The sequence below is a fragment of the Sminthopsis crassicaudata genome, chromosome X, assembly GCF_048593235.1.
Source record: "Sminthopsis crassicaudata isolate SCR6 chromosome X, ASM4859323v1, whole genome shotgun sequence".
NCBI classification, from domain to species: domain Eukaryota; kingdom Metazoa; phylum Chordata; class Mammalia; order Dasyuromorphia; family Dasyuridae; genus Sminthopsis; species Sminthopsis crassicaudata.
In genome coordinates this window covers 56,388,543-56,411,286 of record NC_133623.1, presented here as the reverse complement: position 1 = coordinate 56,411,286, position 22,744 = coordinate 56,388,543, and the positions used below count along the sequence as shown (strand labels likewise).

Genomic DNA, 22,744 nt, shown 5'->3' with positions numbered 1-22,744 from the left:
TATAATTTTAAGTAATAAGGGTGAAATTCTAATTAAAATGAAATCCATTTTAACTAAACATTCTAATAAGCTTTAAGTTAAAATCTGTTATAACATGGAGGGCATATTTCTATTTTCCAGTATTGAAATGTCACCTTTGTATTTAAATGCAGGAACAAAGAGTACAGAACTAAATAATGTCTACTACAAAACAAATTTCAATTTTTGTATTAAATCATTTCTGTTACTTTCTCCTCTCATTCAATGGAGCTAAAAAAAAGTTTTTCTACAAATTTCAAATCTCTTTTCATCAAGTCACTTTCCTCATAAATGCTAAGTATACATATTGAAAATAACAAAAGATTCTAATACCATTTAATGATTTATGTAAAACATATCTAAATATGTCCAAAGAAACTTGCCAAAATTATCTCCTTACATAGTTTAACTAAAACTTCTTGTTTTAATACAACCCAGGAAACAGGTGGTTTGAAGACACATATATACCTAAAAATGCTAAAACCATGTTATATGTAATATATAACTTATTGGCTACAAGTATACAGGTGGATATATCTTCATCACCATTCATGGGTGTTACTAAAAGTACAAACAAAAAGAACCTTGTTAGAAAGCAGTCTCACTTATGAGTGTTTTAAGGAAATGATAAAACAGGGTTATAATAGTGTTTAATAAACTCAATTCTCCAATTTGTGACTGGAAATTTTAGCATCAGGGGTACAATAAGGTTGAGCAAAGGAAAAAGAATTCTAAAGGATACACTTACCAAACAAGATAACACCAACTGTGTAAAATGGTCTCTCTTGCTTTTTTCTTCTAAACAACTTGTCTCAATATCTATGACAAATAACAAAGATAAAGAAAATGAATTGTTTTATAGTTTGTTTTTTACTGCAGCCTTCTAGCTTCTTCAAATAAGGTTACTTACTTCATTTAGAATTATTACTAAAACAACCTGTTGTTCTGCCCTTCACATTTGAAATGGTTATATACTTTGAGTTTTTCTCCTAATGGTGGATGATGGATCCATATTCTCTCACAAAGCTCTCTTAAAAACAATGGAAATTAAAAAAAAAAAAAAAAAATAGTACAATCTGTGTCCCTGAAAGTTAGAGTGAAAATTTTTCTTTTAAGTTAAAAACAGGGGGAGGAAGGGGGCACTAACAACTAGAGCTATCTAACAATAAAATGAAAATAATGAAGCTCTACATCACTGAACTGTTGAAGCAGAGACATATATTACATAGATTTCTGCATTGAATAAAGGAATACATTAAATGACATCTGAAATCACTTTCAATTCTATTATTCTAAATGGTACAGCTACAGACCAATAAATTACTTCGGATAACTTAAGATTCTAAATAATTAAGCTATTCAGCAAAAAAAAAAAAAAAAGAAAAGAAAAGAAAAGAAAAAACAACACCTCAAATATTCAAATATCTATTTGACTTGATTGTTCTCTGGAACAATGCAAACTGCAACCTTTCCATTCTTATACATATACTCTTGTCCACATCATCCACTTGTCAAAGTAATATACTTTAAAAGGAGCTTTGAAATTTCCTGAAGGGTAATCCAACTCACTCTCCTCTAATTAATTCTGGACCTAACTCATTGTCTATTTACATTGTCCCACATACAAATACAGACAAAGCCCTAGGGGGTTGCCCATTCAATGTGGTTGTCATAGTCTGGGTAAAAGACATTCTTCATCCACTTGGCTTTTCCTATATAAATAGTTAACCCAAACTCTTGTTAGTTTTGGACATAGTTAAGGAGAGACTCCCACATTTGAGGACTTGATATAACTAACACTATCTTTGGTAAATAAAAAGACATTTGTAAAATTTCATCCTTTGTAGGAAACCTATTAACGTGGACCCAGTACTCCATCTTTTCTATCATAGTGGGAAATACAATCACCTCATTTTGTAGTTCAATATATAATCAGCAAGTCATGAATCAAAGTTTTCTGTATGATATATTTCATTCTTGAATGATTATCAGATGGGTATCACCTTATTGGTGGCATTGTGCTCTACCAAATAACAAAGTCATATTCTTTATACATCTTTCTCAATTTGTATGATAGTACAGATATAGGCCATCTTTAATTATATGACAGTTCCCTAATATCCTCATCAAGGATGCCTCCCTGCATAGGCTGATTATACTAATAAATATTAATTAGTACTAAATCAGTACTAAAATGCTAATAAAAACTTCTGTATATAGATAGAAAAGTAGGTATAAATATAGTAGTCAATGCTTTCAATTAACTTTTTTCTTCTTAATTAATAAGGGGGCCCCCTCCTTTAGATACTTTATGACTTGAAATATCCCAAGTGTGTTTCCACTCCACTCCTCCCAGTTCTTCAATGTACACCTACTCCAATCAAACTAATCTTCCCACGTTTGTACCTTTGTAAGTAACTCTAAGACTATGATATTAAGAGACCAAATGTGATAGCTACACTGCTTGGCATATCTCGGCCAAATTGGTTTTGCTTTATAAGGCAATACTGTTCATAAACTTTCAATGTTATTCTCCCTAAGATTTTACAAATGAGTACATAATATATATCTCCTATGTTCTAAACTAGTATTATATTTGCCTGCTATCTGTTTGGCAAGTCAAGTGTTTTCTGACTAAAGTCATTTTTGGTCTCATGGCAATATGTAACTGTATAATAATTGACATTATAAGCAATGTCGATGTCTTTTCTTCAATCCTTTATCCACTTCTCATTAACTTGTTTGAATATGTCAGGATTGAGACTAGTTTCAAAAGCATGTCCAAATCTTTTTCTCATTATTCTTTCTTCTAATCATTTATCACTTCTGACTTCTGCCCTAACAAGACAACCGATTCAGGAACGACTTTATCACAAGTTGCTTCCTTTCTTCAACAAGAGACTGGATAACCACTTATATAATGTGTTTTAGTGGAGATCCCCTTTCACATATGAGCTCTACCAAGTGATGGCAAGGCCCCTTCCAATTCTCAACTTCTATGTTTGTTTAAATATAATACAACTCATTTTCTGTGATGCTACTGGGTGTTAATCATGTCTATCACTTACTGATTCTTTTCTTTAAAAAAAATATTCATGAAGGAAAAATGTAAGGTTTCTGTATAGTGTACAAGTTGGCCTCTTTCATTACTTATTCCTAGTTCATGTTTTCCAATTTACTTCTCACCATTCTTATCCATTCCTAAATTTGAACTGAAATCATAAAGTACCAAAATGTGTTGGATGGAGGGTGTTATATGTTACTTTATAGAACTTCTTCAAAGAATTCTATGCGGAGCTGAGTGCAAAAACTACCACTATTTTTATGGTATTTCTTTTGCTAATATTTATTACAATTTCTATAACACAAGTTATTCAGATGGCCCATGAAATGTTTTTTGTTGCCTTTGGGCACAATATAAAAATCAATCCCACAAATTCTATTCTTACTAGCTCCAAGGAGTATCTAAGAGTCATTGACTTTCTTCTGGATCCACAGCACAAGGATTATTCATCTGGAATCTTTTTTAGAACTATTTCAATAACTGGTTTCCTTTAAAATCCTATGCAATTTATTTCATCCATTTAAAAACTTTAATTCTGAAGAGTCAAATGGACTTCACCAGACTTCCAAAAGTTCCAGGACACAAATAAGATTAAGAACTCGATTCACAGCAAGAGTATCAAGATTGATATTATTCAATCCACTTCTAAACAAGGACATCAGATTTAGAATACCAGCCACCATATTTTATATAGACTGCCTAAAAATAGTATTCTCAGTTCCCTTTTCTACCATTCTATGCACCATAAGTGCACAACTGAAAAAGCGCAACATAAGACTGACGGCCATTTCACAAGGTTTTGCTTAGTTAGTGAAAATAGCCAATGAATGAATGAATGAATGAATTAGCAAGCAGACAAACTACTAATAAGGAACCTCTCCATACTTAGCTTGGCTGATCATCAAAAAGAAGACTCAGCCCATTGTCATGAGCATGGCTGAAGCTTGGCTAGTATGGTAGGACCCTCCAGAACATATGGCATAGCCTTCAAGAAGCCAGGATAATATCCACACCCCAATGCTTCGAAAATTATATAGTACTTCCAAAACTTTAATAATGTATTAAATATCTAGTAGCTGGCATAATTATCATAACTGTTCAGTCATAAAAAATTTTTCTAATGTCAGAAAATTGAGAATTCTACAAGATTCTCAAAAGCACTCAATAATTTTTTTTAATCTTCCTTTTTAAATAATACAGTTAACACAATAAAATAGTTCCAACTTGAGGGTATCAAAAAAATTCAATCATTCACCTAAGGAATTACCAGGATTCACAGATGCATTTACTAATGTTCACAACTAATCTTCAAATGAAAAGTAAGGGAATTTCAAAGTACCAACAGTTGAGTTAACAGGCAGTCTCTTCACATAGGTTTCAGAAAATCTATGGCCTTCAGAGACTTTTATTTATCCCCATAGCTTTTCTAGGTAGTTGGCTCCTTTCAACCTTTTAAGTGTCTCAGTTTTCTCACTACTTACTATATTATGGTACCTCCCAGTCCTCTATCCCCCCAAAATCCCCTTAAATCTCTAGGGAATCATAGCCTTTCCTTTCTGGGACTCAGGTCCATCTTCTATGGCTTCACTGCACAATCTTTCTTGTGGCAGCCACCTGTCACCCTCTATTTAACCTGTGTTCTTGGACCTCACAAGAAATCTTTGATGAACCTTATCATTTTGCCTCTTAGCTAATTTTCTTTAGCACAGATAGGTCTGTCATAGAATTTCTTCTTGCCATTTTCCCGTTTTTAATTCTTAAAAGTTTTGTTTAAAGGGAGTAGGAAATCCATTACCCCAATCTCTCCCCCTCTGAAGCCTTTTTTTCACCCATTATTATACAACATCCATTTCAGTAAGTTTGACACCTACCTCTTTTACTCCCCAAGTAACTAATGAGTACATGGATTTCTTTACCTGGGAAGACCCAGGAGGTAAAAAACTTCCATAGCTATCTTAATTCATTTTCCTGAAAAACTGAATTATGAAGGCTATGAATTGGGTTATTTTCCCCAAAAAGAAATCCAAATATAAATTTGTAAAAATATATCTACTGAAAAATAATTATTTACAGGTATAAATCATAAGAATCTTACAGGTATTTTATACACACACACACATTATATATATATATATATATATAAAATAAAGCACTGTTACTGAATTATTCAAGTATAAAAACTTTCATTTCTTCCTGTTAGTGATTTCTAACACAATAAGACAAAGTATCATTACTAAAGTAAACTATCAACTAAAGTATCCAAACACTGTAATTACCAGTAAACTAAAACAGTAACTTAATATAGTAACTTAAAAGTTACTATATTAGGTCTGTAATTTCTAAAAGTACATGATAAACTAGCATAAATTTTAAAATTTCATTTACTTTATGTTAAATCTCTCCCAAAATAATTTAAGTAGGTACAAAAGAAATCACAATAAGCTATGCAACAGGCTCAACAACAAGACAAACAGCCAGAATTTATTGGAAAGTCATGCAAACTCAATTTCTTTTACATAAAACCTCATTCACAACCCTGAAGCATTCTGATATGCTTATTACAATTCTATTTTTTTCTTTTTTTTTTCTTTTTGCCAGCTTGAAAGTGATATTTTCAAAGGGCATTCACTTATTGAGGCCAAAACATACACTTCCAATGAGACAAAAGTATCCTAAACCAAGGTGTGAATGAACAAGTTTATCAAAGAGCCAAAGTAGTAATTCAAAATTTGACATATAAACTTGAAGATTATTTTATTTAAAAATAAATGTTTAAAAGTGGTGCAATATTTTCTTTGAAAAGTTCAAACCAAGTAAAATGCAATTTAACTTCTAATAACCATTACTAGGTAATTATGTACTCAATTTTAGTCCCAGATATAAGATTTTTTTTGAGCATAAATAAATTTATCAGCCCACTTTAAAAAAGGATAAGAAAGGGGTTAGATTCTCTACCTACTTTAATACATGGTCACTAAAGCAAAAGCAGTATGTTTTTTTCCCCCTTCTTTATCTGGTATAAGTTCATCTTGGACAAGTAAAAAAAAAAAAAAAAAACTGGCTATTTATAAATCTGGTTTATTCACTGGCTTAAAAATCTCTTAACTAGGGGCAGTTAGAAGGTGCTGTAGATAAAAAGCACTGGTCCTGGAATCAGGAGGGCCCAAGTTCAAAGGCGGCCTCAGATATTTTACATTTTTAGACTTTCAGTTAGCTGTGGGACTCTGGCCAAATCACTTAACCCCAACTGCCACAAAGCCAAAAATATATACAATTAATATATAATATATAAAGTACATATGTGTATATATGTATATATGATATGTGTACTTAGATATATAGATATATATAGTATATACACACACACACCAACTTCAAAACTAAAGCAGTCTTTTTAAATGGCCTATTCTTGTTCTAGAGAGAAAAAGTTATTAAAGAGGATGAAGTACATTTATAGAAAATAAGAATTTAAGACCTTAACATAAATTCAGACAGCCTACCTATTAAACTGACAACAAAAGAGGGGACAATATCTGAACTACTATAAGTTATTTAGCTACTACTCCCATCGGATAGCCTGAAGTCAACTTAAAATTGCTTGGAATGCCTTACCTATCAAAAAAGAGCAAATAAACCCAAAATGCTTGAATTCCCACTCTACTTCACTCATAACACTCTAAATTCCAAGAAGAAAAAGCAGTTAACTATCTAGATCCATCAAATCATTGTAGAATCTTTTGTTTTGGGAAGAGAGGATTTTATTAGCTTACCAAATGGCTCTTTTCACAGCTGAAATGAAGAACTGATACCTACCTAAGATGCAGAATACATCAGCTAGGATGGAGGGCATATCCTCACGATAGTCCTAAATTTTGAAGATATAATTATCATGGCATTAGAACACCACCCTTAAGTGAAATTTTTTTAATTACTGTTGAAAGATCTAGGCACCACTATACTAATGTGCACTTAAATCCCTTCAATTGAATTTCCTATATCCACAAAATTAAAAAGATCAGAAATTACAGAAATCATAGATGAGAGCATGGGAATCATAAAATAATTTGGCAGAATGTATAACAGCACAAAAATATAACTTTCAAACAGCATCCTAAATTAGAAATCACTTGTATTAAAGGTACCTCACATCTACCTAAAACAGAATGGTAATAAACTATTAATGAAACATTTCTTATATAAATTCATGTAAAATTCATATTTAAGCTATACCACTAACTTTATGTAAAAATTAGTCTATCACTCACTTTTATCAATTATAAAAAATTACCAAAACCCCTATTATGCAGTTGTTGTCCTACATAACCTTTACTCTTTCAAGATACATATTACACATTTAAATATACCAGATCCCACCAACTTATCCCATTATTAATTATCTATTATGTCTTTCACTTTGAGAAATTCTGTACTTGGGTTTTTTTTTTTTTTCATTTCCAGTACCATACTTTAGAACATTATAGTATTTTCCTATGGACAGTCTCATTTTTCACCTCCATTTTATCATCCTCTTTAACATTAGTAAAAGTTCCACTACTTTTCCATCATAGTATAAGAGCAGCAATTAGTATTTGGCTAATACTATAGCAACCTTTACTGAACTATCTGCAAAGGCCTAATAGAAATCAGCATGGCTCTTTAAAAAAAAATCAAGCTGCTAAGATAAACTAAATCAAAAGTATTTGTATAATTAAAATATAAGACAGGCCATGTTGTGGTGTGCATGTATGCCATGACAAAAAAGGAACAGGTACAAAAAGCAATCCTGGCCAGCATTAAGAATAAAATACAAAGTGATTTCCACCCCGACCCCCAACCCTCCCAAAAAGTCCATACTCCTCACTATCAAAATAGTTTATTTGGATGGTATGTTAAGTTAAAAAAAAAAAAAAAAAATCTTCTACTCCTGTAAACACACCCCACCCCCGGGGGGGGGGGGGAGGAGAAAGGAGGGGAGAATCAATTGCCAATTACTTTGATGCTAAGCTTCTAGAGTCATCGTTTTAGTTTTAATTCCACTGCTTTACCTGAACACCAAAAAACAAGAATCAAGTCTTTAACATAGTACACATTAGCTGTAGGTAGTACCCAGAAGAATGAGTACAATGTTATAAACTAGTACAACAGTACCAGGTTCATATATCCGAAAAAGCACAGGCCTCCCCAATCCCCCAGATACTTTTTTTTTCCAATTGTATATTAATCCCTTGATTGTAAAATCAAGACAAAGGGACTGAGGAGCACCTGAAGATTTGCCCCAATCTCTGCCAACCAATAAAACACTTGAAAAAGAGCTGGCTTGAACCAGCACAGGGATAAAGAGCCCCCAATTTCCAGGAAACATCAAGAGAGATCGTTTTCGACTTGTTTTAGGGATTTTATTCACGTCTGATTCATTTCACTCCCTAACAGCAAGAACTGGCCATATATAAGCAAACTTCTAAAACTGTATGTACTAGCTTAGTCTCTATAGCCTTACCATTTAGGAGTCACTCTTCCAGATAAAATACCAAATTAATCAGAAACATTCTCTGATCTGAAACAAAACTTAATACTAATAATGAAAATAGAATACATCAATTCCTTTAATAGAGGGGACTAAATTTTAACAACTGGTTTCTACCACATTAATATTATTTACAACACCAGTGGGGACTAACAGGCTAAAGATTTCAAGAACAAAGCAATGCATCATTTTATAAGCAGAATTTAAAATATAGTTGCTTGCTTTTAGTCATTAAAATTTCAACCTACATACACAAGCAGAACAGGAAAATGCTTAGCTTTATATAAAGTATTTTTTAACTGGTTAGATTTTTAACTATGCTAATGTTTGATGTTTTCACCTTCAGCAAGCTTCACCTGGCTCAATATAATTTACTACTTTTCTTTTACCTCCTCCTCAAATATGTTTTGCTTTGCTTCAACAAGGGAACATTTGAGTTCTATATAATCAGTTACTTTGTATTATTAACATCTTTCAAATAACACACAGATAAGATAAAATTTAATAAATCTGAAGAACCTCTATTTCAAAAGATACCACATATCAAAATGGTTCCCTCTCTTACTTCAGAGATAAGGCAAAGATAACATCAAATATGGATACTTACAATAATGTCATTAAGAACATTTGATGCTTGATCATGCTTTAGATTTCCTCTTATGACATGATATGATAGTTCATAGATAACTTGTTGCAGATCTAGTGAACAAAATATACATATATCATAAATGCATTATTACTATGCTTCTTTGGGAACATTTGACCATCTCTAAGATTCTTAAATTACTACTGTAAAAATATCAAAACTGATACAATTTTTTTTTAACTACTGAATTTAAAAGAAATTTTTAAAGTGCATTAACTACCAGTTCATTAAAATCTTGTTGGAAAGCAACACAAAAACTCTGGCTTTCTCATCAGTCTATTAACACACAGTTCTTTCTCCAAACCTTTATCGTTTCTATTTTCCTTCACTAGTGCCTAAAACTGCTATAAAATGCAAATAGCAAGGATAGTGTTTAAAATATATATGTTTAAGAAAATTCTGTATTAACTACCACTGAGCTCATTATTCCCGCTCCGTTCCCACCTCACTGTCCCAACCTTTCTAGCAAAGAGGATAGACACTAACAAAAGGCAAGGGGGAACCCCCCCTTCCTCTGAGATGTATTAGGATTTTGCTCTTTTCACTTACTAATTGGTAAAAAGAATATACGTTTTTCTTTTCCTTCCCTAGCATATAGCTTTCCCTTGTGGTTTAGAGTTAGTATGGAAGACCAATTTTATGAATGTTTTCCCTTTCTTTTTTTCCCCCATGAAAGGGAATTGAAATATACTCTGCTATGTAGTGGAGTATTTGGGGTTCTGTTTTCAATCAGGTAGAGAGGCAATGGAAATGAAGCTTATAATGTAAAGACAATAAGGAATTAGTAAAATTTGAATTAACTAAGGGTAAGATGCACAAATAACCATCATCAAAGAAATATCTCTGCCCACAAAAAGAGGAAAAATATATAAAGATCATCACTTAACAAAGTCTCAAAATGTTCTTAGTGTGCACTAGAACCAAAGGAATTCTAGTTTTAAATAAACTGAATCATTTAGTTGGTTATGACAACTATCCAGGGAAAAAGTGATAAGGGCCAATTGCAGTGTGAGTTGAGAGAAGGGGATGAATGAAGAAAATTCAAGGATTCAAATGTAAATACCAATATGTACTTTATCCCATCATCTTTATAAACTATCCAGTTGTCACTATATATTGTTAATAGAAATACAAATTGTAATTATTTAATAACTTTTGCTTCTATATTTTTGATGCTTTTTGAGAGTAAGAAAACAACATAAAATAGATAATATTATGCTGTTTTCTTATTCTCAAAAAGCATCAAAAATATGAAAAAGAGGCTGAATAGGTAAAAACTGAAACTAGAATAGCCATTCTATATCTAAAGTCATCTTTCCATTTCTGCTTTTTACCACAAATTGAGACTATCATACATATCAAAGTTTTAATTCAAACTAGTTTTAAAACACTTACCTCTGAAAATCAAATGTTCACGGGTTTTATTTTCACAGAGGGCTCGACATAGCTGCACGCTAAAATAAGATAAAAATATTACATTTATTAACTTTATTAGGTACATTAAATGTCTGGATATCAAGTTACCTATTTCTTTCAATGTGTCCCAAATATCATACAAACATGGACACAGTGACACCAGGACTGGATACAAAATTAAATGCAAATACTAATAGTTGCACGTATATTAATCCCTGTTCATTAGAATATTTAACTGGAGCAGGTTTTACCACTTTTTTTTAAGAGATAAATCCAAAAATTAAGATGACTACTTAATGCTATACAAATACTAAATGAATGACTTTCAATTCTAGAGGACATAGCAAGATACTAATCTAAAAAATTTTGTTATAAAAATGTCAGATTTTGTTAAAATCACATCATTTAATTATTATTTGTATAATCTAGCCTATATGTATTCCAAACATATGTACATTATATATTGATTATACATATTTGTTTTTGTTAAAAAAATTACTCAGAACTGCAACCAAAAATAATAATGAATATGTAGACATTTAAAAATATTAAGTGATTCAGGATGAAAAAAGGAAAACTAAAGAATATAAGTAATTGTGACTTTTTAATCTGAGTTATAAAGCACATACATATGCTTTTTTAAATTGAAAGTTATGTAAAAAGTTGTATTGTCATCCAGAGAATTCTTATACTCTAATTTTTTTTTTTTTTTTTGTCTATAGCAAATATTACTTCACACTGATACTTTCATGGACCAAATAACCATAGAAGTGGCAGATAGAAAAAACTCTAAATCTTTGATTGAATGAACCTAAAATATTGATTCCTAAAAATTCTGATTGGTATTAGACATCTTTCTCTTAAGGCTAATCCCACTTTATCTAATCTAATTTATATTCTGTGATTATACAAAGACCATACATTAAAATACATTTTTGATCCAAAAGGAAACTTGGGTCATCCAAAATCCTTGAAATAGTACCAATAGATACTATATGTTATATGCACAAAGACATGCAAATGTGTACCTTGCTTTGCACTCTTAACATTTTAGTGAATGATCAACATGGGGCCACTATGGGCCAAGCAGGCCTGCACTACAGATGCAACTTTTGACAAAGATTTGAATCAATAACAAAAAGCTATGAGACATTAATACTTCCCACCTAACTTTATTTCATGACAATTTCAATTTACCACTACACCTTTATTAAACAAGAGATCATAGAATTTGAGAGTTCACAGGGAGATTTAGTGACCATATAGTCTGACTCATATGAAAACTGTTGGCCCCGATCCTGGCAGCCACCATTGTTCCTTAAACTGTACCCACTTTTCAGCCCTTCATCAGAGCTGTCATAAATGTTCTCCCTAAAGTACAAATGAAACCACCTTTCTACAGTTTCTACTTGTCCTTGCACTAATAAGATTTGAAAATTCAAAATTTATCTTCAAATATTTCCAAACATCCCAGTTTCCAACTTTCATTCCTTTTTTAACCGTCCATACCCAAGTTAAGAATCCTTCCAATTAATCCTTCCAATTTTCTAACCCCATCTACCTACGAAAACATCAGAATACCAATATCATTTATACTTTGAAATTCATAGATTCAATCGTAGAATCACAGAGTTGAAAGGGATCTTAAGACATCATCCAGTCCAAGTCCAGAGGAAGAAGCTATAACCCTTAATTATTCCAGAATTATTTAAGATTGTGAAATAAATTTTTCATGTCAAAAAAGACAAAGCATTTCAAACAGAAGGCATAAGTTGGGGGGGGGGTTGTTTGTTTCTTTGCTTTTTTTGAAAAGGGGGGAGGGGGACAGAGGACTTAGCCCTAATAGTCCTATAACACATAAGCTTCCCTATAAGAAAATCTGCTTTAGCTATTTTGGACTACTTAGGGAAACTAAGTAAGAGAAAATAGAATATCCTAGGTGGATTCCCTCCAGTCTCCATCTCCTTAACCATACTACCACTCTTGGTAGAGTTAATAAGTTAATAAGATCCAAAAAGGTTTTTCTGAGATGAGTTGATTTAAACATCTTTGTAGGTAGAAAGCAAGGAAGTAGAAAGAAAAACTAAAAGTTGCAAGACTGGAAATGACTAATAAAGCAGAAACCTGGGGGCGGGGGAGGAAGAAATGTGACAAAGAATATAAATGAAAGGGTTATTAGCCCTCAAAGAGAAAGGCTACTTCTTCCTCTGATAGGAAAAAAAAAAAAAAAAAAAAAAAAAAAGCTTAGGAACCTAGGAAAACACACTGTTCTCTTTTCTCCAAGTTCTTCCAAGTACAACAAAATATAAAAGCATAGTTATCGTTTTAAGCTTTCAACTTACATGTGCATTTTTTCTTTTTTTTTTTTAAACAGGAATTACAGTATTATGTAGGAATGATATAATTCTACATTTTAAAATTAAACTCCCTAAATAGGATAATGCTTTGCATTTGTCCTTTCAATAAAATATTACACAAAATTACACAAAAGCGTAGTTGATAGAGAGCCAGACTTGGAGTCAAGAAGACCTAGGTGTAAGTAGTTATATAACCACCCACTGGTTGTAAGGGCTAGCCAAAAACATTTAACATTTAAGATAAAATGATCAATTACAGACAAGTAGCCAGTCTGATTGAGAGGAATAGAAGATTTATACCAAAATAAATCTCCTTAAAGCATTATTTAAATTTGTCATATCATCTTATCACAATTTTTTTCCTTAGCCTATTCCTTCACAAATGCAGATTCAATCTAGGGGAGAAGGTTCCTTCCAAAAAAATAAGACTAAGAAAAAAAAAAAAACAAATAGACCAGTAAAACTTTTAAATTAATTAATTTTTTAAATTAAGTACTCTCTTCTCCAGTATTAAAACAGTAAGACTTTCCAGTTTAGTGAAGAAACCACTTCAATGTTTTTTTGTGCTTTTTTTTTTGGGGGGGGGGGAGGAACCTTAAGATAAAGTTTTAGGTGAATCCTAATCTAAATAACAACTTTCCCCAAATAATTAAGTTTTACCCACCCCAACTGATTATTTTTTGAACTGATTCATTTATTGGCTAGTTATGATTTAGAACCAAAATAAAACCTTAAGATTAGCTAATTCAAAAAAATGCATGAAGAGACATGCTTGGTTTTTTTTTTTTCTGTTTTTAAAGGTAGAAGGGATGTAGGTGAGGTTAAAAATATTAATGTTTCTACCCCTTAAAAAAGAAAACCATTCAAAAATGTACCTAAATGCTCAGAAGAAGATGGAAAAGAATCAGATTTTTATTTTCAATAGTATTTTCCAAATACATGTAAAGACAATTTTCAACATTCATTTTTGTAAAACTTTGTGTTTCAAATTTTTCTCCCTTTCTTTCTTACCTTCCCCAAGACAGTAAGCAATCTGTTACAAGTTAAATATGTCCATTTTCACATTTGTCATGTGGTAGAAGGAAAATCGGACCAAAGGGAGAAAAAAAACATAAGAAAAAAGAAATAAACAAAAAAGTGAAAACATTATCCTTCCATCCATTTTCAGTCTCCATAATTGTCTTTCTAGATGCAGATGGCATTAGGATGGCTTTAGTTTTTTAAAGTAACATGGAAAACCAGTATTTTTTAAGTAAATAGTATGAAATTTGCAATCCTCTTACATTCTGCTGTAAATATTGAAATGTTTGGGGAGGTGTTTAAATTCACAATTTTGTAAAAAGAATGGGGAAAAAAGATCTAGTCCAATTATCTTACAGGTAAGAAAATTGAAGACTACACAGGGTTAAGAGATTTGCCCAAAGTCCAACACTTATTAAGATAGAGGATTTAAATAGCTCCTCTGACTCCTCAGCTTCTCAAGGGCAGGTGCTACTAAGGGAGAAAACAAAGCAATATGACTGTCTTTTTGGAGCTAGTTCATATCTGACTAAAAACTATTTCAAAAGTTTCAAAATATTTCTGAGCAAAGTTGCATCACCAGAATATTGTCACACAAGGTGACTATTCTGAAAGGTACAGCATCCACTCTTAGATATAAAGTTCTGGAATGACTCTTTAAAAAAAAATTATTTTAGTGTGGAAGGGCAGACTGTCTAAGTGACCCTCAGCAAGTCACACAGTTTTACAGATCCTCCAGGAAATTCTAAGAGCAGGTTCATTGGTAGGAGTTTCCTTATCTATTTTCCCCACAGCAATGAAATTACAGGCCTATGCTAAAAAAACATACCAAAAAATACCCAGACACTTGTTTTGAACTACACTGAGATTTATATTTATATTTGAGATTTATATTTATATTTATATTTGCAAATAAAGATCATAAGACGAAAACCTTTCTCAAGGGGTTTCTTTGTAAGAAAATCCTTAACCCCTTAACTCCCACTAGAACAAGAATCCCCTACTTGTTTTACTATCACAAGGAAGCTCAGCTGCCATATCAGCCAAATCCTGTACTAACTCAGAAGCAGATACTTAAAATTATATGAATCAAGATACAGCAATATAAGCCAGAAGATTCCCAAACCAAACTGCTTAAAAACCTGCATGTTTTATGCAATATGAAAAGATCTATAATTAGATAGAACTCCAAGGATAATTCTATAATACTAAGGGATAAATTATTGTTAATAACAGGGCAGATACCAATACATTCATTAAGCATTTCATTAATGCCATGTTTTTAAGTTTTTTAGGAAAAACTCACAAAATCTCTTAATTTCCTCTCATTAAAAGGAATGCACAGGATCATTTGAATTCATTCATAGCAAAGAAAGCAGAACCAGAATAATACACAGAAAGACTACAATAAAGTAAACATACTAAAATGCCATTAGAAACCAGATTAAATGCACTGATCGAATATAATCCCATTAGACCAAAAAAAATTTCCTTCCTCTAGGAAGGAAAGTGATAACAGATGGGAAGTGTTATATAGACTGTCAGCAAGGTGGTTGGTTTTGCTACATTTTAATAGGGTGGGAAATAAGATGGAAGGAAGGGAAAAAGAGGAAAAAAGGGAAGAAGGGAGAGAGCAAGAACTATGTCCAAAAAGTTATTACTAAACCGTGCAACTAGCAAAAATAGTTTTAGCCATCCTATACCAAAAATTTAAGAGGGAAAAGGTCTAATAAGCACAAAATATTTCTAGCAGTTCTTTCTGCAATATCAAAGTTTGCCAATCAAATTGGTGAATAAGCAAATTATAGCGTATATACACTCACAATGGAATACTATTGTGTTATAAGAAATGACCAAAGAGTCCCAGAGAAACCTGGAAACCTATATCAAATGATAGTCAAATGAGCAAAACTAGCAGAACAATGTTCACTTTTGCAATGTTCTAAGGTTATGATTTAGAAAGACAATATTTCCAATCAGTAAATGATCCACCATCATAATAAAGAAATAAAGAACATCACTCCCAACAGAGGCAGAGGTGATGGACTAATATGCAGAATGGGACATTCAATAATGTGGGTACGTTGCTTGACTATGCTTACTTTTTGCAGGGGTTTTTTGGGAGAGGGGAGGGTTGGAGTCTGGGGAGGAATAGCTAAAAACAATGCTTAGCAACTGAAAAAAATTGTCATTTCTTTTAAAAGAAAGGAAGGAAGGTCAGTTAGCTAGGACACAAGAACACATGGCTTGCTCCACTAAGTAACCCTGACAGTTACCGAACAGTACCATATCAACTTATAAAAAGCTTTATTTCACAGAAGTAAAACAAAAATATGGGCCATACAAGCTCAATATATTGGAAAACATGAACATCTCCAGTGAAGCTATTTTGCAGGATGTTTCTAGGGCAAAACATGACAAAAATGAAATTCCTACAACTTAAAACTTAATGTGAAAATAAACAAGATACCCTTAATACTTTTAAGTAGGTAAACCATGCATGAGAAACACAAAATGAATTATCAACCAGCATTTAGGAAGATCTGACTGTATCAGGCACTGTGCTAGGGGTTGAGCATACAAAGACTACAACTTCTGTTGCATTCTAAAGAGAGACAACATATAAAATGCCTAACAATAAAAGGCATCGAGTCAAAGTTAACCGGCTAAATCCAGTAGAACAATTTCATCTAGAGCAAAGGCCTTGCCATTTTTATTCTCCAACACCTAGCACAGTAGATATATAAATGCTGGTTGTAATTGAATTAATTTGATCAAAGAGAGAGAATACATTTGAGATATAATTTTAAACATTTGCTAATATTGAGAATGATAGTGATAAGCATCTATCTTTATACATTATTGCATTCTCAAATCTTCTCACTGACTACAATGTAATCACTAATCTGTGAGGGTCTGGACTTGCAGAAAAAGGGATTACAAAAAAACATTTAAGACATCATCAGTCCTGCCCAAGGAAATAAAGTATCCAATCGCTTTGTAAAATAAACAAAAAGTAACCAGCCATCTGGGCGGGGGAAGGAGGGGGAAAATTTGAACAAAAGGTTTGGCAATTGTCAATGTAGTAAAATTACCCATGCATATATCTGGTATTTAAATAAAAACTATTAAAAAAAATGTTTAAATTTTTTAATTTAAATTTAATTTTTTTAATTTTTAAATTTAATTTTTAAAAAAAATGTATTTTTAATAAACAAAAAGTTAGGCTGTATGCACACAAAAAAATCCATTTTATATTGTAACACTACTTTATGAAATATTCACATTTTTAATATTTTATCATAGTTTACAAAACATGTTTTGTAGCCGATTCTTATTTACATAATAGAACCCAGCTGTAAGTTATTACAATGATTTGAATATAATGCCCAAAAAAATGTCTTCCAGAAATTTGTTAACTTCACACAGTAAAATGTTGATAACTGTATATGAATTTTCAAAACTATTATTGCAAAGGTTCCATTCTGGAAAACCATTTAAAATGAATTAAACAACTGAAAATCAGAAAAGTAATCAAAAAACTTGGGTTTTGATTAGTTTTAACCTTCACAGAGTTTTTCATCACAAAAAAGATAGTTCTACCTTACTGTCCTTAACCTTGAGCACTTTCTGTTAAGTAGCCAGAGTCCCAAAAACAGTAGTAGGAAAGCTAAGCAATCTATAAAATGTGTATGAGCCCCTGCCTGTATAAAAGAACTGCTTTTACATTATTAACACTGACATGCTGTAGAGACCCTTTTAAAAATTAGAAATTGTGTGTATGTATATGAATGTGTACACATGTACACAGTTATTTTCATACAGTATCAAATACCTTGGTCAGTCCAGACTAGCCATCACTCATTCTCCCAACTTCATTATGCCCTGGCTCTACCTTTCATTCCCTCTCTCTCTCCTTCCCATTTCCCCCCTTCCTTCTCTCCCTCCCACCCTTTATTTGCCTTATTTACTCATTTTTTACTATTTGTTGTTAGAATGTTAAGGTCCTAGAGGACACAAGCAATCTTTCTTTTGCCTACTTGTTGACTTGACAACTACTGCAAAGTGCCCAGTGTAAAGAATTAGAAGACGTTTATAAGAGCTAAAAATAGACAATGTTCTCTAGTAAAATCACCTAACAATCAACTCAGAAAATATTACTTGAAAATATCTCTATGTTTAGCTCTGTAAAGATTTGGAAAGGAGGCAAAAAAAGTAGTAGTAAACAGGCAATTATATCACGTAAAAGATAAGAAAATAAGGCAAATGATCACTATAAAGTCCTTCCTCTGAATTCCCTGTGCAGTGTAATGTAGTAGAGTCCTCAAAGATTTTATGGAGGAGTTAAATCTCCCATTGGGCTCTATAAATATGTTTAGAAGCTATGATTTTAGGAACATCTAAGAACCAAAGCTTAGAATAGTCAGAGTGATACAAAGCTGGCCAGAAAAACAAAAACAAACAAACAACAACAAAAAAAAAAAAAACCACACCTTTCTGTAGCAATGTTTAATATTGCCACTTAAATTTTCAACTTAAATCTGAGTTCTTTACAATACAGAGTCCTAAGTATTAAACTTCTTAGAGAAACACCCTGCTGCTACAATGGATTTACCATGATCACCCTTGAGATTCCACTAAAAAAAGGAAATATTTAAAGTCAGTGTCAAGCTAGATGCCATATTTTTTCACCTTCAAGTTCTTCAACATTTTCTAAGAGCAGAGAATGAACAATGTCATTTTCTCTTCACGTCTTCCAAATTTTAGACTATGGGTTTTTCAATACCCAAAAAACTGTACTTTTAAATGGAATGTGAATGTGGAACAAAGGCTCATGTTACACTACAAGTATTTTATGATTAAAAAAAAAAAACCTATTGTCCATTGGCATCAATTAAAGGCACTTGACAAACCTAACCCATTAACATCTGCCATATTAGAGCAGGTTAAACTAGTGGCAGTCAACGTAGTGAACCAAATGGGATCAGGAGAAGGTATGGAACATAGGAAATTCCATTGAGTGTGAGCAACTATGAAGCCAAGAGGCAGCTCTGTAAAATTGTCACATGTTAATGTCATTTCCCCCCCCCACACTCCCCTCCTTCCCCGCCCTTCTTCGATCTCGAGTGCTCATGTACACACTATACACCACACACACACACACACACACACACACACACACACACACACACACACACACACACACAGGTTGGCCTTGAACGTCCCACTCCAAAACTATGGGCCAAGAAGAAAAAGTGCCCTCAGAAAGGCGCACTCCATGACAGGGTGCCAGTGCGGCCAAGAATGGAGAAACTTGGCATGATGAAGCCCAGGCCGTGGACGTTAGCAGAAAAGGAGACCAGTGAGAAGCCGCCGCGGGCGTTCACTCACAGCTCAGGCGGGAAAGCAAATCGCTCCGGGGCACAAGAAAAGAGCTAGGGAATCCCAGGGGTAGAGGGCGCAAAGGAAACCCGCGCGGGAGGGGCACTTCCAGAGAAGAGAAAGGGATAAAAGAGAAAGGAACGAGAGTGAAAGGGGAAGACATTCAAGAATAAAAAAGGGGGAGATAAGGATAGGACGGATCAGCAGGTTTTACAAGGGGGGGGGGGACCCGGAGATGGGACAGAGAGAGCAACCAGAGGGAGGACGGGAAGGAACAGCGGGTGGGGGGGGGGGAGAAGAGGGGAGCTGGAAACTGGGAACCAGGAGCAAACACCGTGGGGGGTGAGGGGGGGCCGCCGTTAGGGAGTGGCAGAAGAGCCCGCGGAAAAAAACGATGAGGGGAGGGTCCAAGAGCAAAAAGGAACGCGGTGGGAAGGCGTGGGGGTGGGGGGTGGGGAGAGAATCAAAATTAAGAGAAATTCGGTGGGAGGGGGCGGCAGGGAAGAGCAGAAAAAACTCCGCAGGGGGCGGCAGAAACTGGAGAAACTCCGCAAGAGGGAGGGGGGAACGATCAGTGAATACTCGGTTGGGGTGGGGGGGAATAAGAACAGGAAAACTCGGCGGGGGGGGGGACAGAAGCTTTAGAAAATCGGTGAGGGGGGGCAGCATTAGAAAATCGGCAAGGGGGGGGTAGAAGCATTAAAAAATCGGCAAGGGGGGCAGAAGCATTAGAAAATCGGAAAGGGGGGCAGAAGCATTAAAAATTCGGCGGGGGGGGGCATAAGCAATAGAAAATCGGCGGGGGGGAGGTAAAAGCATAGAACATTAGAAAATCGGCAGGGAGGGGCATTAGCATTAGAAAATCAGCAGGGGGGGACAGAAACATTAGAAAATCGGCAGGGGGGAGACCAGAAGCAAAGGAAACTCGGTGGGGGTCCCGGAGGGGTGGAGGAAACGGAGCGAAGGGGAAAAGGGAGGCGCCTGGAAGAGAAACGGGGAGCAAAGCAGTAGCTTGGGAGAAAGCAGAATGGGAGTAGGAATCGGAGTGAAAGTAGGGAGTGGTGAAAGTGGGGTCGAGGAGCGGGAGCGCGGGACAAGAAGAGAGAGCCGGGGCCTCAACCAGAGGAGCGCTCCGGATTCGACGCGGAAACAGAGCGGGAAACACCAGGCCGTACTTGACAGACTAGAAAATCGGAGCGGAGCGGGTTCCCCTCCGGAGTCGGGGCGGAGGCCCAGGGATTTACCCAGGGACCGAGGCCTCTGGACTTAGAAAGTCCTCACAAATTCTCCTTAAACCGCCGTCTAGGGGAGAGGGGGAAGGGTGGGGGAGGGAAAGAATGCCGCCCCCCAACCATCTCATCAAAACCGAAAAACTCGCGAGGCACAACGTCGCGCCCCATCGATCCCCTCGGCCGCCCGTTTACTCACAATTCGAGCTTGCCCACTTTGTCCCAGTTTTTTATCCACTCGTGGGGAACCACCGAAGTCTGTCCGCTCGTCGTCGCCGCCGCCATCTTCCTCTCTCGAGGAGCTGGAGCCCGGATGTATAGTGAGGGAAAGAGGGTCAAAGGGGAGCACCGCCCACAAGGCATGATGGGAGCCGCAACGCTCGTTCACCACCTTCCCCGCCTACCAGAGCTCGGGAGCTGGCCCCACCCCCGCCCACAACCGCACTTCCCCGCGAAAGCGAGCACGAGCGAGCGCGGCCACGAGCCCACGCTCTCGAATTCTGCTCTGTGAGGATGCGCAATACGCGCTCGCGGCAGCCTGGGTGAAAAGGGAGCGGGAACAAGGAAAGCTGCTGTGGCACCCACGCCCGCCTGTCCTATCCCGCCTCCCTCCGTTTCTGCCAACCCTAAGGGAGCGTGTGGTGGGGATCGAGCCTCGAACTGCGTCTTCCACGTGTGATCTGTGTACTGTGGGGGCATTCCTCGCACCGTTCCGCTCTTCCCCGACTCATGCCTCAATTTCCCCCTTTCAACACAAGTGGAGCCTCCTGGACCCCGGTTTTTCCCGCTCAGGATAGTCTAGCCAAAAAAATCATGGAAATGGTCCAGGCAAAAATATCTCTTTAAAAAAAAAAAAAAAAAAAAAAAATCACATCTATTAGCAGTATGGTCCTGGAGAGAAACATGAAAGAACTGAAAGTCCCAGAATTGAAATTTAATTTAAAATCACAGCATGTTAGAACTGTCCAGACCCTTGTCAACAAGGAAACCCTTGTGGAGATTTTCATTCCAGCCCTGGCTGTTGATTCTTTATGATCTAGCATCCAAATACCCTAAGTCCTTTTCTCTGTATTTTAATCTTCCTCCTTTAGAGCTCTAACATTCTGTAGTCCTAAGATTTTTCTCTTCTCTTGGCCTCGATGTCCCTTTTTTTCCAAGCCGTTGACTCTCTTGTATACTTCTGGTTTCTTTTCTTATTTTTTCTTCTACCTATCTTATATGCCTTTTAAAATCCTTTATGAGCACTTCCAAGAAGCCTCTTTGGGCTTGAGACCAGTTCATATCACTCTTTGAGGAAAATTAAGTAATCTACAAAATTTATATGAGCTCTGTATAAATGAACTGATTTCTCTCCATTGTAGCAAGGTTAGGTTGAACAGTCTCTAAAACCTCTTTGCACTCTGACTGACCTCTTCTGCTCTTAAATCCCTTCCCTGCTGTATATCTTAGTTGCTTCCTTTGTAACGGGAGGTAATAAGACTACCTGATCTCTTAGAGCACTAGAAAACTCAGACATGCTATGGTCTTCGTTCCTTCCTTTCACTATGAAATCTTTTCCTCCTTAATAACAAACTAATTGGACTCTAATGCCCCTGGTAGCTCTGACTTATTGTGATGCTAAGTCCTTTCCCATCCAAGTATCCGTTTCTCTTTATGAAATGTAACAGGTCTTATACAATGCGGTTGTTCAGAATGCAATTCACCATGTGAACTTTGTTACTTACCTACCTCAACATTCTGAGAAACTTAGAAGGGATAAGCTTTTAAAGAAAATTCTACAGGGATAAACTTGTTGAATTCGTCATTTTGAAAGGCCCATTGGAAATAAGAGATTTAAAATCATAACATGTCAGGACTATCCAGAGCCTTGCCAACAATATAGTTCATGAGTTATTAACATGGAGCCCAACATCATCTGCTTGCCTTACAGATGTTTATATTTCTGGATATAGTCTTTACCCCACCCCCTACAGAATGGAGAAAATAAGCTAGTATGTAGGCTGAAAGGAAGGAGCACAGTAGATAGGAAAAGATTGAAAATTAGAGAAAGTGGGAATGATATCTAGAGCAGTTTGGTGGAAATGACTG

The 22,744-nt window shown here is 35.1% G+C and overlaps 1 protein-coding gene across 8 annotated transcripts in view; it reads right to left on the bottom strand.

The window, feature by feature from the left end:
• THOC2 (THO complex subunit 2) overlaps nucleotides 1-21,011 on the bottom strand; it is an 83,517-nt gene extending 62,506 nt beyond the window's left edge. For all 8 annotated transcript variants that reach the window (XM_074277478.1, XM_074277479.1, XM_074277482.1 and 5 more), the window contains exons 1-5: nucleotides 20,856-21,011; nucleotides 10,648-10,706; nucleotides 9,214-9,305; nucleotides 6,896-6,947; nucleotides 767-837 (exon numbers count right to left, since the gene is read on the bottom strand). In XM_074277478.1, the coding sequence (XP_074133579.1) occupies nucleotides 767-837; nucleotides 6,896-6,947; nucleotides 9,214-9,305; nucleotides 10,648-10,706; nucleotides 20,856-20,941 (360 nt within the window). In that variant the 5' untranslated portion in view covers nucleotides 20,942-21,011. The remainder of the gene's footprint in view (nucleotides 1-766; nucleotides 838-6,895; nucleotides 6,948-9,213; nucleotides 9,306-10,647; nucleotides 10,707-20,855) is intronic.
• Nucleotides 21,012-22,744: the final 1,733 nt, after the last annotated feature.